Source organism: Dendropsophus ebraccatus, chromosome 3 (assembly GCF_027789765.1).
Source record: "Dendropsophus ebraccatus isolate aDenEbr1 chromosome 3, aDenEbr1.pat, whole genome shotgun sequence".
In the NCBI taxonomy this organism is placed as follows: domain Eukaryota; kingdom Metazoa; phylum Chordata; class Amphibia; order Anura; family Hylidae; genus Dendropsophus; species Dendropsophus ebraccatus.
In genome coordinates this window covers 162048302-162061792 of record NC_091456.1, presented here as the reverse complement: position 1 = coordinate 162061792, position 13491 = coordinate 162048302, and the positions used below count along the sequence as shown (strand labels likewise).

The 13491-nt window shown below is 43.0% G+C and overlaps 1 protein-coding gene across 1 annotated transcript in view; it reads right to left on the bottom strand.

Moving 5' to 3' along the window:
- Positions 1-318: 318 nt before the first annotated feature.
- CMYA5 (cardiomyopathy associated 5) overlaps positions 319-13491 on the bottom strand; it is a 33130-nt gene continuing 19957 nt past the window's right edge. Inside the window, exons 9-14 of the mRNA XM_069963036.1 lie at positions 12592-12738; positions 4381-4528; positions 3254-3387; positions 2933-3032; positions 2566-2742; positions 319-1050 (exon numbers count right to left, since the gene is read on the bottom strand). Of these exons, the coding sequence (XP_069819137.1) occupies positions 798-1050; positions 2566-2742; positions 2933-3032; positions 3254-3387; positions 4381-4528; positions 12592-12738 (959 nt within the window). The 3' untranslated portion in view covers positions 319-797. The remainder of the gene's footprint in view (positions 1051-2565; positions 2743-2932; positions 3033-3253; positions 3388-4380; positions 4529-12591; positions 12739-13491) is intronic.

Sequence of the window (13491 nt, the reverse complement as noted above, 5' to 3'; positions counted from 1 at the left end):
TTCGGTTGAAATGCAGTTAACGATTAACGACCGAACGAGAAATCGTTGATCGCTTTAAAAGACCTGGACCTATTTTTATCGTTGCTCGTTCGCAAATCGTTCGCGTTGAATAAGACATCGTTCGGTCGTTCGCAATAGATACGAATGCAATAGCGAATAAATAGCGAAGAAAAAACGATCGCAATTACGATCATAAGTAACGATTATCGTTCAATGGAAATGAGTGAACGTTTTCAGGTCTTTCGCAATAGTGGTCGTTTGAGATCGTTAATCGTTAATGATATGCAAACGATAATCGTTTGGTGGAATAGGGCCCATAGTCTAGTTTGTTACACAATTGGATTCAGTCAGAATTTCGGCATAGTTCAGTTTAACCTTGCTAAGTGGTAATGATTGTCTCCTTAGGATAACAGGAGATATTGACATCAAGACATCGAATTACATGAGTCTACTCTCTTCAAAGAGCTATGCTAAGGCTTTATTGATCTGAACTACTCACAATTCTCTATACAGAGATCAGAAATTCTGCCTACCCTCACAGAACCTACCGCCATTACAGATAATATCCAGCCTGCCCTACATAAATCTTGACCAAAAAACGGAGAAAACCAATCCAAAATACAAACAACCCCCTGAGAAACCGACTGCATAAAAATCAGGTTAGTGCTATGTCTATTGTTAACAGTATGTGTATTACTCCCAAACACCCCCGCACACAGTGACTCTGCTATCGAGCAGGGGCTAGTAAACACGACTTATGGCTTTTTAGCATTTGGTACACCTTTAGGGGTTGGGTGCTAGCTCTGTTTGGCAAAATGAGGCAGTTCAATTCCGGTATGGAGGTGAATCTCTCCAGGGGCCTCCAAGGCAAATGTGGGGTGAGCCGCCTCTGTAAACTTATGCCTAAAGGTGAAGAGCAGCTGCCCCTTCTGGACATTGAAGAAAGAGAGTCTCCCCTTCTCGTAGTCGAGGAGAATCCCCACTCGGACTGGAGGTTCTGTTAAATAAACTTCACTCCATGTCTCCTTGTGGAGGAATCTGTAAGAAAAGCTGGAAAAGGAAATGTGTGTATGGTTATAGATAGTACTGCATAATATTCATAGCGGCAAAAGAGATGGTGCAAGGTCTGTGCTTGAACTGTACAAAATATATGGCCATAGTGTGGAACCTTTCAAGTTCAAATAGCAAACCAGTGTTTTAGGGTTAAAAAAAAAATAGCAATTCTTGCTCAAAGATGCCGAAGGGAAGGGCTTTGGTGTGAAAGGGGTATTACAGCAGAAAATTCACTTCCTGGCGATCTCTGTCCCCCCCTGCTGATCTCCGTATTGGGCCCCGTTGGCTCTGTTATGAATAGAGCCGCGGGTATTGCGCATGACCCGCTTCTATATTCATTCCTATGGAGCAATGGAAAGAGCCAAGTATGCCAGAAGAGCGCTGTACTCGGCTCTCTCCGTTACCTCCATAAGAATACATTGAGCCGCAGGTCAAGTGAATTCTAACTGGAATACCTCTTTAAGGGTAGTGAAATTCGCAAATTTTTTGTGCAACTCTAGTCGTTAAAGGGAACCTGTCACCTGAGAAGAGAGGAAAGAGCCCGCCCGACCCCCGGTGGAGTCCCGGATACTTACTTCATCCTGCAAGTCCCGCTCCAGAAGCCGGAGAAATCGCCGCCCGAGGGCCTGCGCGTGTGATATGTAAATGAGAATGCCCCGGTGATTTCCTATGGACGTCGGACCCATCTCTTCTCATCTACATAACGCGCGCAGACTGTCGGGCGTCGATTTCTCTGTGGAGGGCCCGGCTTCTGGAGCAGGACTTGCAGGATGAGGTAAGTATCCGGGGCTCCACCGGGGGTCGGGCGAGCCCTTCCCTCTCTTCTTGGGCGACAGGTTCCCTTTAAATAAGGTACAAACCACATGTCAAAAAGTGCATATCCATTGTGAGACAACTTGATAAATTTTCAGCAACTGAAACAGCCATAAAGTGCAATCTTTCCCCCCTGGAAGCTGTATGACCACTGTGGACATAACAGGGGTTATGCAACCAAAATTGCTGTGTTGTGTGGACTGAGCTGCGTTCCACCTAAGGTATATAAATAGGGTCACATCGTGACCCAAAAGTGGCAGCATTCACAAGCAGACAGTTATCTGAGATGGCTGTATGCCTAGATAAAGATTCATAGTTCTCCTATGCACAATAAATGTAAATGTTTAAAGGGAAAGGGGTCATTACTATGTACTATATAATATACCCACTGCTATATAAGTGATGTAATAAGAACATCTCTGTTGCCCATCTAAGCAAGAACATAACTGAGAAAACATAGTGTTCTTATGTTGTGTGCTGTATATTATTTAGATGGAGAGGTTTACTATGGAGGTTTGCTACTGCTCTGGACAGTTCCTGACATGGACAGAGGTGGCAGCAGAGAGCTCTGTGTCAGATAGAAAAGAATACACCACTTGCCACATACAGCAACTCATAAGTACTGGAAGATTAAATAGAAGTAATCTGTAACTTTGTGACACCAGTTGATAAGAATGTATGGGAATATGAGAAGATTACCTTGTGGAGGTGCTGGAGCACTGCATACACCATGATGTACTGTCCTGTGTTGTGGCTGATTCTTCTGGCGCGGGATGAAATGTTGCACCAACGCTATATGAACTGCATTCAGTAACCATCATCTCCCAGTAATGGTGTCCTTCAGCTGGCAGCAGCTCCCCGAGAACTAAAGGAATTCTACAAAATGGAAACCAAAAACATAGCAGTTTCCTTAGGGCATATGGAAGCCACTTGACATTTCATAAACTTAAAAAAAACCTTCTAGGCATTTGCATTATGGAAAGAAAGGGGTTAATAAAATGATCTTGAATTTGGATCCAGCAATAATAATCAGATAAAAATACTAAAAGTGTAAGCGTATACCAACCCAACAATGTCACTCTGCTCTGCAATACTGATCACAGTCCCATCCGGTGACAGGTCCATGGCTGGGTGCGCCGTGTTTCTTAGCAAGTGAAATCTGGTACCTGCAAAAATAAACAACAGAATTCTTTTTTACGCGTTTTATTTAGGTTGTGTGTGTTATTACAATACGATAGAACTGAACTGCAATACCACACCCAAACTGAGGACAAGAGTGGCGCTATTTCTGAAATCGTGGCTAACCCTTTAAGAAATCGATGCACGGTATTGTGATATGTGATTGGCTCACAAAGGGGTCACAGGGGCCCAGAGCTGAAGTACTTACCTTTGGTAGATATGAGAGCAGCTTCACTTTGCTCACTTGACCCAAAGGTGTTGGTGGCTTTTACATAGAAGAAATAATTCTCTCCTGGTTGAAGTGAAACCCTCAGCTGCTGATCTTTGATTCCAGCAACAGACCTGAAAGGCAAGGCACTACTTATCACAGGTATTGATGAGAGAACTTGCCAAAAGTTTAGGTTCAGCAGAACCCAAATGCTCGGTATTTGACTCCCAATGGATGGAGAAGTTGGTTGCCTCCCTAGGGCTGCCAGGAAAAAATGGATAGTTGGATCCAGCCTACGGCCTGTGGCCGTATCCAGGTTTTCCAGGGCTCTCTAGGGCTGCAAACAACTTCTCCAGTCATCGGGAGTGATATTCCGAACATTCGGATTTGGCTGCACCCGAATTTAGGGCAAGTTCTCTCATCACAAGTCACAGAGAATGATGAAAAACATACAAGTGCACTTTAAAGTGTCACTGTTGTATTATTATTATTTATTATTTTTTTTCTGCAGAAATCAATAGTCCAGGGAATTTTAAGAAACTTTGTAATTGGGTTTATTAGGCAAATATGCCATTATCTGCATTCAAAAAGACTTTCCCCAGGTCCCCCCTCCCTCCTCTCTCTCTCTCTCTCTCTCTCTCTCATTCACTGCTCATTATCAAGAAATCTCAACCCTTTTATATCAGTCGATCCCTGTGTAACCTATGAAGAGGGGAGGGGGGAAGAGGTAGGAGGAAAATTAGTCGCCAGCAGAGCGCAGAGAACAAATGATTACACAGCGGAGCTGTGTGAAAGCCAGCATTTAGAGGTCAGAGAGGTAAGTGAGGTCAGCGCTGACTTCAGAGGAGATAGCCCGGTGATGTAGCTGTACATTAACTCTTTCTTGTCCTGTTTTGGTTCCTCATCTCCCTCCACCCTTCTCCCTCCATAAGAGAACCATGAAGACAAGGGGGAAGAGCTTTAAACTGCTTTTTCATGATAAAAATGCATTTTTCGGCTAATAAACACAATTACAAAGTTTCTTAAAATTGCCTGTACTATTGATTTCGGCAAAAAATAAATAAACGACAGTGACACTTTAAGGCTATAATCTCACACAGCAGATCCGTTGTACTGTTCACCTTTACCTGAGCCCTTCTCCCTCTGAAGAGTACTGTTTGCACCATTCCAGTGTAAAGGACTCTGTGGATTGCAGATGTGCCGTGCTCCACCTGATGACTGCCATGTCCCAGCAGACTGTGCACTCCTCGGCTTTGATCACTGGGGTGGAGGGAGCTGGACAGGAAATAGGGATAAAACATATAATATTAACATGACAATACCATACAGAATACTTATTACACAAAGTGATTATCGGCTGTATTTAGCTGCGTAATAGGAGTTGCGGCAGCAGACCGCCGCTATCTCCTATGAACTCCCTGGACGATCTAAACATTGTCTGCGGAAGCCCTCCAGCAGCTTCCTGTGCCCCCCCCCCCCCCCCCCACACTTAACCACTTACTGTTGGTGCATGTAAAAGCACCAGCAGTGAGCGGGGAACGAGTTGCTTGCTCCCGCTGATTGTCCTGTGTTATAGGAGCTTTAGAGCTTTACACAGATCAGATTGACATACCCTTTGATTGACATGGATGACCCTATTAGGGCTAATCCACATACAGACTACTTGATGCAATTTCTGCATAGAATTCACACAAAGTGTCAGTAAGGACCATTTTACACAGGCTCCATATGACAGATCAAAGAAGGGGTATGTGGAGCCTCAGTTGCGAGTCTCAAAACACGGGAATAGCCAGATATCCCTCCAGGGAAGGAATCCTATTGCCAAGGGGTGCCTCCTAGTGGGGAGAGCACCAAACCACCCTGATACGTAGTCCCTCAGGTCCTCACTCTGTTGCGAGCTTTGGGACCTAAATAGGGAAACACCAGGGTGGCCCCTGTAAGTCAAAGTCTAACTCTGTGGCGAGTATAATGACATAATACAAGGGTTACCAAGGCTAGGCATCCATCCACAGACTGCAGTTTCAGGGTATTTGCCCCTCATCAGTGTGGAGTAGGATTCTGGCTACTGGGGCAATGAAAAATAGACCAACAAAACACAACAATCACTGAACTCAGGGAGAACAGCCGAAAAAAATCCACATGACAGATCCCTGTGATTGCTGCTTGTCTGCAGGGCCTTTACACAGAATCAAATGGGCGGAGAACATGAACAATTGTTTGATGAGGTTTGTGCAGCAATTAATCTCATCATTATTGCCTGCACATCCAGTTTACATAGGGCTATGCGATCGGGTGACATTGGTCTGTTTTTTTTGTTTGTCAGCTGATTTCGTGCCCCTTTTACTTGATGAGGGGCTCATTCGCCTGTATAAAAGGGCCTTTGGTATCACTTTTTTCTAATTCTTTATGTAAGTATTCAGTCAGTATAATGTCACTGTGTGGTTACAGAGGTTTTGGTGCTGTGTGACAGGAGAGCTGACCATACAATGCAAGCACCCCCAGAATTCTCTGCTACTGAATGTGGATACCCTGTAGCTGTACACATGCGTTGTGAAGGTAGACAACTAGTGGCTTTATGTATAACGTTGTTTTAAACATGGGAAATAAAAAAATAAAAAAAGAGCATATTGCAAAACGGTCAGTGATTACAAAATAATTGTGACAGTGCCTCTTTAAGACAATATAAAATATTCCATGCAAATCCTTGTAAAGCTAACACATAACACATTCATTTCTTCATCAAGGCACCACTTAAATTAGATGAATACTGAGTCTGCCATCCTGTACACTACTATAAGTCCACATAGATGCTCGGGGAATGTTCATCACTTGGCCAAGTGGACGTGCTAAGCCCTGACACCACAACTACAGTATCTGATAAACAACAGTATCAGATGTGCGGGGTGAGTCAACAACAAGGCACATTTGTCCCTCATGTGTTGGTATAAAGATGAATAAAGTTAAATAGAATGGCATTTCACAGAATCACGTACAGCGCCATGTTAGGGGAAGTTATGGGGACCTTACATATTATCATGGAACAGTTGCTGGCAGAGAGTTAAAGGGGGTTTCCTCACACAACAAGGGCTTGTCTTGATACAATTGTGTTCTAGGCAGAGGATTACAGAGCAGGATTATGTCTCAGGGCAACAAAAGCAAACAACCCTGAGGATGTAAAGTTATGTCTCCAGGCAAAAGTAAAGTGATATCCAGGAGAGGTTTTCTATGGGGATTTGTCCATGTCCTGTCATAAACAGAGGTGGCAGCAGAGAGCACTGTATCAGACTAGAAAGAATACACTACTTCATTGAGGGCATACAGCAGCTGATAAGTACTGGAAGACTTCAGATTTTTAAGTAGAAGTAAATTACAAATCTATATAACTTTTTGAAGTCAGTTGATTTGAAAGAAAAAAGTTTCACCGGAGTTCCCCTTTAAGCTTTGTGTACTACAGATAAAACCAGAAAACCTAAAAACAAAACATCAAGACCAGTTAAATGCTCAACAGCACCTGGGATATCTATAATAATACACATAGTGTTTTTTTACATTGATTTTCCTATCAAATTTCTCAATATTTGGAGTTTCCATTCATGGAAGGTGAGAAGGTTCTTCCCTAATCCATGGAAATCTGCCTTTGCACTTAGGGCTTACATGAAAATCCTTTATCAATACTAGCTGCCAGCTCCTGAGCAAATAAGTTGTGTCCAAGATATTTCTACCAAAACAGTTGGTTTCCAGTCACAGAACGACACATGAAACGGGTAACAGCTAAATCCTGGGTGTCTAGCCTCTCGGTCTTAAAGGTTTTCAAGTGTTTAATAATAGGAGATGCCCAGAACTATGCCAGAAATGTGGGGTGCTAAGATGCTGTTCTAAAAGAGGACACATGAAGGACAATCATGAAGCCATCGAAGTAATTCAATCTCTGATAAAGAAGAGTAAGAAACCATAGAAGATATATTCACCCTGAATCATAATGACAGCCAGGGTACATGTTGGTCTTCTGAAATAATGGGGTCTTATATTACAAAAACTGCGATAATATAAGATGGTAAGACCACTTAGATATGCCAGGTCCTTTAATACATGTAATGAGATTAGTTCTGATATTAATCAGCTTGGTTCTTGTACCATATTTATATATGTAATGAATAAATTAGTTAAGTTACTGTACAAACTGAGCTTGTCTCTGGTGCTGCATATATGAACTGAGGTTGATTCTGGTACCATATTTATGTAATGAACCCAGTTCTGTTACTTTACATACTGAGCTTTGCTCTGGCGACGCATATACATTCACCGGCCACTTTATTAGGTACACCTGTCCAACTGCACGTTACCACTTAATTTCTAATCAGCCAATCACATGGCGGCAACTCAGTGCATTTAGGCATGTAGACATTGTCAAGACAATTTCCTGCAGTTCAAACCGAGCATCAGTATGGGGAAGAAAGGTGATTTGAGTGCCTTTGAACGTGGCATGGTTGTTGGTGCCAGAAGGGCTGGTCTGAGTATTTTAGAAACTGCTGATCTACTGGGATTTTCACGCACAACCATCTCTAGGGTTTACAGAGAATGGTCCGAAAAAGAAAAAACATCCAGTGAGCGGCAGTTCTGTGGGCGGAAATGCCTTGTTGATGCCAGAGGTCAGAGGAGAATGGGCAGACTGGTTCGAGCTGATAGAAAGGCAACAGTGACTCAAATAGCCAACCGATACAACCAAGGTAGGCAGAAGAGCATTTCTGAACGCACAGTACGTCGAACTTTGAGGCAGATGGGCTACAGCAGCAGAAGACCACACCGGGTGCCACTCCTTTCAGCTAAGAACAGGAAACTGAGGCTACAATTTGCACAAGCTCATCGAAATTGGACAGTAGAAGATTGGAAAAACGTTGCCTGGTCTGATGAGTCTCGATTTCTGCTTGAACATGACAATGAGTTCACTGTACTCCAATGGCCTCCACAGTCACCAGATCTCAATCCAATAGAGCATCTTTGGGATGTGGTGGAACGGGAGATTCGCATCATGGATGTGCAGCCGACAAATCTGCGGCAACTGTGTGATGCCATCATGTCAATATGGACCAAAATCTCTGAGGAATGCTTCCAGCACCTTGTTGAATCTATGCCACAAAGAATTGAGGCAGTTCTGAAGGCAAAAGGGGGTCCAACCCATTACTAGCATGGTGTACCTAATAAAGTGGACGGTGAGTGTATGTACTGAGCTTGATTCTGGTACCATATATATGTAACAAGCTTAGTTCTGTTACTATCATACTGAGCTTGACTCTGGGGCTGCATATATGTGATGAGCTTGATTCTGGTACCGTATTTAGGTAATGAACTTAGCTCTGTTACTATACATAACGAGCTTGGTTCTGCATATATGTACTGAGCTTGATTCTGGTACCATATATATGTAATGAGCTTAGTTCTGTTAGTATACATACTGAGCTTGGCTCTGGTGCTGCATATATGTACTGAGCTTGGCTCTGGTGCTGCATATGCATACTAAGCTTGGCTCTGGTGCTGCATATGCATACTAAGCTTGGCTCTTGTGCTGCACATATGTACTGAGCTTGGCTCTGGTGCTGCATATATGTACTGGGCTTGGCTCTGGTGCTGCATATACTGTACATACTGAGCTTGGCTCTGGTGCTGCATATATGTATTGAGCTTGATTCTGGTACCATATTTATGTAATGAGCTTAGTTCTGTGACTATATATACTGAGCTTGACTCTCTGCTGCATATATGTACTGAGCTTTGGTGCTGCATATACATACTGAGCTTGGCTCTGGTGCTGTATATATGTACTGAGCTTGGCTCTGGCACTGCATATAGGTACTGAGCATGACTCTGGTACCACACTTATGTAATGAACTTAGTTCTTATATTGATGACTACTCTAATATATAAAATGTTTAGAGTTTTATAATTATTTTATTTAATTATTAGGATTATTTTATACAATGTCTTGCAATATAGGCATCCTGCATGTATCATATATGTTCAGCCAAGAAAGGAACTTACGATAAGGTGGAACCCCACCCTTGCATTTAGTTAAAGATTTACCTCTAGTCATTTGCCTCTTTGTAGGAATAAAAATTGAGAATGCTTTGTTTCCTATTATTTTTTTCTATTTATTGTTTACCACTGGTTCATACCAGTAGACGGATCCCACAAACTGAGGTCACTGGTATACAATAACCTCTCACTATTTACCAGAGTCATGTAGGAGATGTGCTGGAATTTCTGGAATTCAGAGATGTAAGTTCTTTGGCCCTGATGCAGACTCTACAAAGTCATAGATAGTACTGGTCTCCTTGTGAGACAGAGGGGTCTTTTGGACCCCCTCTAGATAAGCCTCTGGCATAAATGATGGAATCCCCTAGTGTGATCCTTCAGTCTTACTATTGTAAGTCATTCTAACCTCTACAAAGGACTATGAGAGATCACTAGTTAGATTCTCACCACTAGGGGCAGTGAGTTCCCCCTCCTAGTCACTGCAGGTATTCCATATGCAGTGAGCTCCCCCTGGTGGCGCAGAACAAAAATATTACTTAATTCTTTATTCTTATACATAGTTCATTTTAGTTTTTAGGTACAAGGAGCACCGCCACCTTAATGCTTCCAAACATGCAATTTTTTCTTCTGTATTTATTGCCAAGTCTGCATATGTCATGAACATCCTACTATCTATCAGCGTGGTCTGTGTTACCTGTGTGGATCATCATCTTTTGATTCCCATCCCCATTGTCTTTTGTATGCATTAGGCTTGTCTTTACCAAAGAAATACACTTTATGGCTATGTTCACACATTGTATGACACCGGGCGTTCCGTGACCCGGCCAGGTCACGGAACGGCCAGTGTCAGATAAGATCCATCCGGTACCGGATGGAGCTGTGCGCTTCATTGTGTGCACTGGCAGGTTCTCTATGGCGACATGTCAGTTTTTTGCGGCGCCGCTAGGGATCCCGGCCGGAGTGTATACTATGTGTTTACGCTCCGGCCGGGATTCCATAGACTGCAACGAAATGTATATTTTAGTATTATTCACGGCCATTGTTGCAATCGGCTACAACGCCTGTACTTTTACAAAAATATACGTTGTGTGAACATGGCCTATGGTTGTATATAAAGAGACGTAATGCAGAAAATATTGATACAATATTTATCAATAGCCAAAACAACAGTATACTTCTTGGCTTGTAGTAAATTTAATAGCCCCATATCTAACATAGATTCTACCGTATAATCTACGTTCGCAGATCATAAGCCAAAATACACTGAGCCTGCCCTATATTCTCACTCAGCACCTGACTAGGAATAGCACTCCGGTCACATAACCACCCACACTTGTTTGCTATTTGAGCCCCTCTGCCTTGCGTTACTCACAGTATATTCACCTTAAGCTGTTTCCATGTTCTAAGTCTTACGAGACGGTAAATGTAAATATATAAGTGAGTCCTGCAAAGATTTGATGGGACAATAGACACATGACACTACTAGGACATTGGCAGGTCCCAGACACACTGTGGAGTCAGCTGCTCAGTAGACAATATTTGCACTCGTATTTATCATTGGGCACTCGTGGTCATGTGCCTAGGGCAGCAGTGTTAAGGGGGGGCTGTAAATATAGCCCAAAAAAGAATAAGCAAAAGCAGCATTCTATAAACTCATATACTTTATGGTTATTACGGCAGTTATAGTGGTCTGTAATTTACTATTAGACATAGGATTCTTTCATTCTATGAAAACGATAATCTGCCGAGTCAGGCTGATTCGGAAGATCATCGCTCCATTGAAAATTCATATGTTGTTGATCACATTTTTTGAGCTGACCATAAAATCATTGTTAATTGTTTGCAAATTACGATCGTAACTAACAACTATTGCTCCGTGTATTATGGTGAGTGATTTCAAGTCGTTCCCAAAAAAGCTCATTTGCAATTGCTTTGTCTAATAGGACCCTTAAATCATCAGCTGCTGGATGCACATTGCTTTCTGTAAAATAAAATAATAAATTTATACATACCTCTCTGCGCACCCAGATGTCCTGCTAGCTTCGGCCCAGTCCCCACAGCCGCCACTGGAACTTCTGAGCTGGTCTATGGAGTAACAGTCCGCTCAGCCATCCACTGGCCAGCTCAGAAGTTCCAGTGGTGAATGCGGGGAGCAGGCCGAAGCTAGCAGGACATCAGGGAGCACTGAGAGGTATATGTAGCTTTATTATTTAACACTTATTAGGTAAGGGCTGCATGGACATCGCTAACGAACGATAGATAGATAGATAGATAGATAGATAGATAGATAGATAGATAGATAGATAGATATCACTTGCTGCGCAATTATTGAGCTGTGTAATAGGCTCAGTAAGCGAGCACCAATCTAGCAGATCAGCAGCGCTGTTGTGGGCCATGTAATACAGCCATAAGAGTGGTTGCCTTCACCAATGCAATGCAATGTTCTCACATGTATATCTGACATGTCACTATTCTACATATAACTGAAATAGGCCACCAGGATCATACTAAGGTAAGGCAATCACAGTAAGATATTATGCTATTAGTGGAGCTTCAAATGGTTTATATTTAACATGCATAGTCATGGATGCAGCCCTAAGGAGTCTAGGAAAACATTGATACAACCTGAGGCTATGTTCACACAATGTATATTCTCGTAAAACCACGGCCGTTGTATAACAGCCGTGATTGTTACGAAAATATACGTTACCTTGCCATCTATGGGATACAGGCCAGAGCGTATGCACATAGTATACGCTCCGGCCGGGATCCCTAGCGGCGCCACAAACAACTGACATGTCAGTTTTTTGCGGCCGCTATTCATTAAATAGCGGCCGTAGAAGACCATGTCAGCACACACTATGGAGTGAGCGGCTACGGCCCAATGCTCTATAGGGTGCTGTGGGGAGTTCTGATGCAGGCGTGCACGGATGCGTCCGCATCAGAACTCTGCGGCTCTAAAGATCATCCGGCCAGCAGTGCACCGTCCAGGATGATCTTTTCGTGGACTGGCCAGGTCACGGAACGGCTGGTCTCATACGTAATGTGAACATAGCCTATGGCTGTATTCCTGTTTTATAGGACTCTCTAGGGCTGCATCCAACTTCTTCAGCTACGAGTAATCAACTGCAGAACGATCAGACTTGAACATGCTGACCATTGCTGGTGGCCCCACATTGAGAACATAAAACGACTATTTAAAAAATGAAATTTGCAGAATTAGTCAAATTTGTTCTGTCCACGGACTACTGGCATCCTATCCCCCTCAGCAATGCTTCTAGTGTTAATAGGATCAGCGTTGCACATACCAGTCCTGAATATTGACTTGTCGCTGGGTAGGCTGCAGCCGGTGTAATTTACGGCCATAACCCAGACACTGTAACATTTATCTGGCTCAAGGTCCTCCAATATGCAGAAACTCTCCTTGACTGTGACGCGGTATTCCTCCAGCAGACCTAGAGTAATAAGATGATAGAAGAGACAACTATAAATCTGGCTGCTATTAATACAGAATAACAGCACAGGTCTCTGGATTGTGTTTCTCAGGATTCTACACAAACACTATGTCCATAGACTATCATGTGGTTTTACAGTTTTCCCTATAACATAAAGAATTGTAATGTCCCAATATGCTCTGCGGTTCTGAATCGGTAATATAGTCCGTCACTTTCATTTCCCTTGGGCAAATTTCATCGGAAGCCAATAAGTCAATCGATACTTTGTTGGCGTAAGAAAGGAAACGAGAGTAACCCAGTCAATTTCAGATACAAGTGGGGGACAACTAATCGATTCAATGTATACTTAAGGTAAGCGGGTTAGGAATTGATTCACAGATTGTTGAAATGGCAGATCAATTGCGTATCTGTAGTTGGATAGTGATGGTGCTCTTGTCTACTACAGTGCAGCAGAATGTATGATAATGTTGACCATCTATGGTATCATTCATGATGATTGAAACCGCTTGTACAGTCGGATAGCTGCTTTTACTCCAAGATCTGTCCTGGGGTCCGTTCGGCAGGTGATGCAGTTATTGTCCTAAAAAACAACTTTTAAACTTGCAGCCCTGTGTCAAATTGGCATTGCCTAGAGTGTCTATGCCGCAGGTCTGCGACACCCTCTCTGTCCCTCCTCACCATTAGGAATGCCCCAGGCAGGATTTCTCCTATTCATCACTTTTCTGAACACTGCACAGGTGTCTTAACGATCCA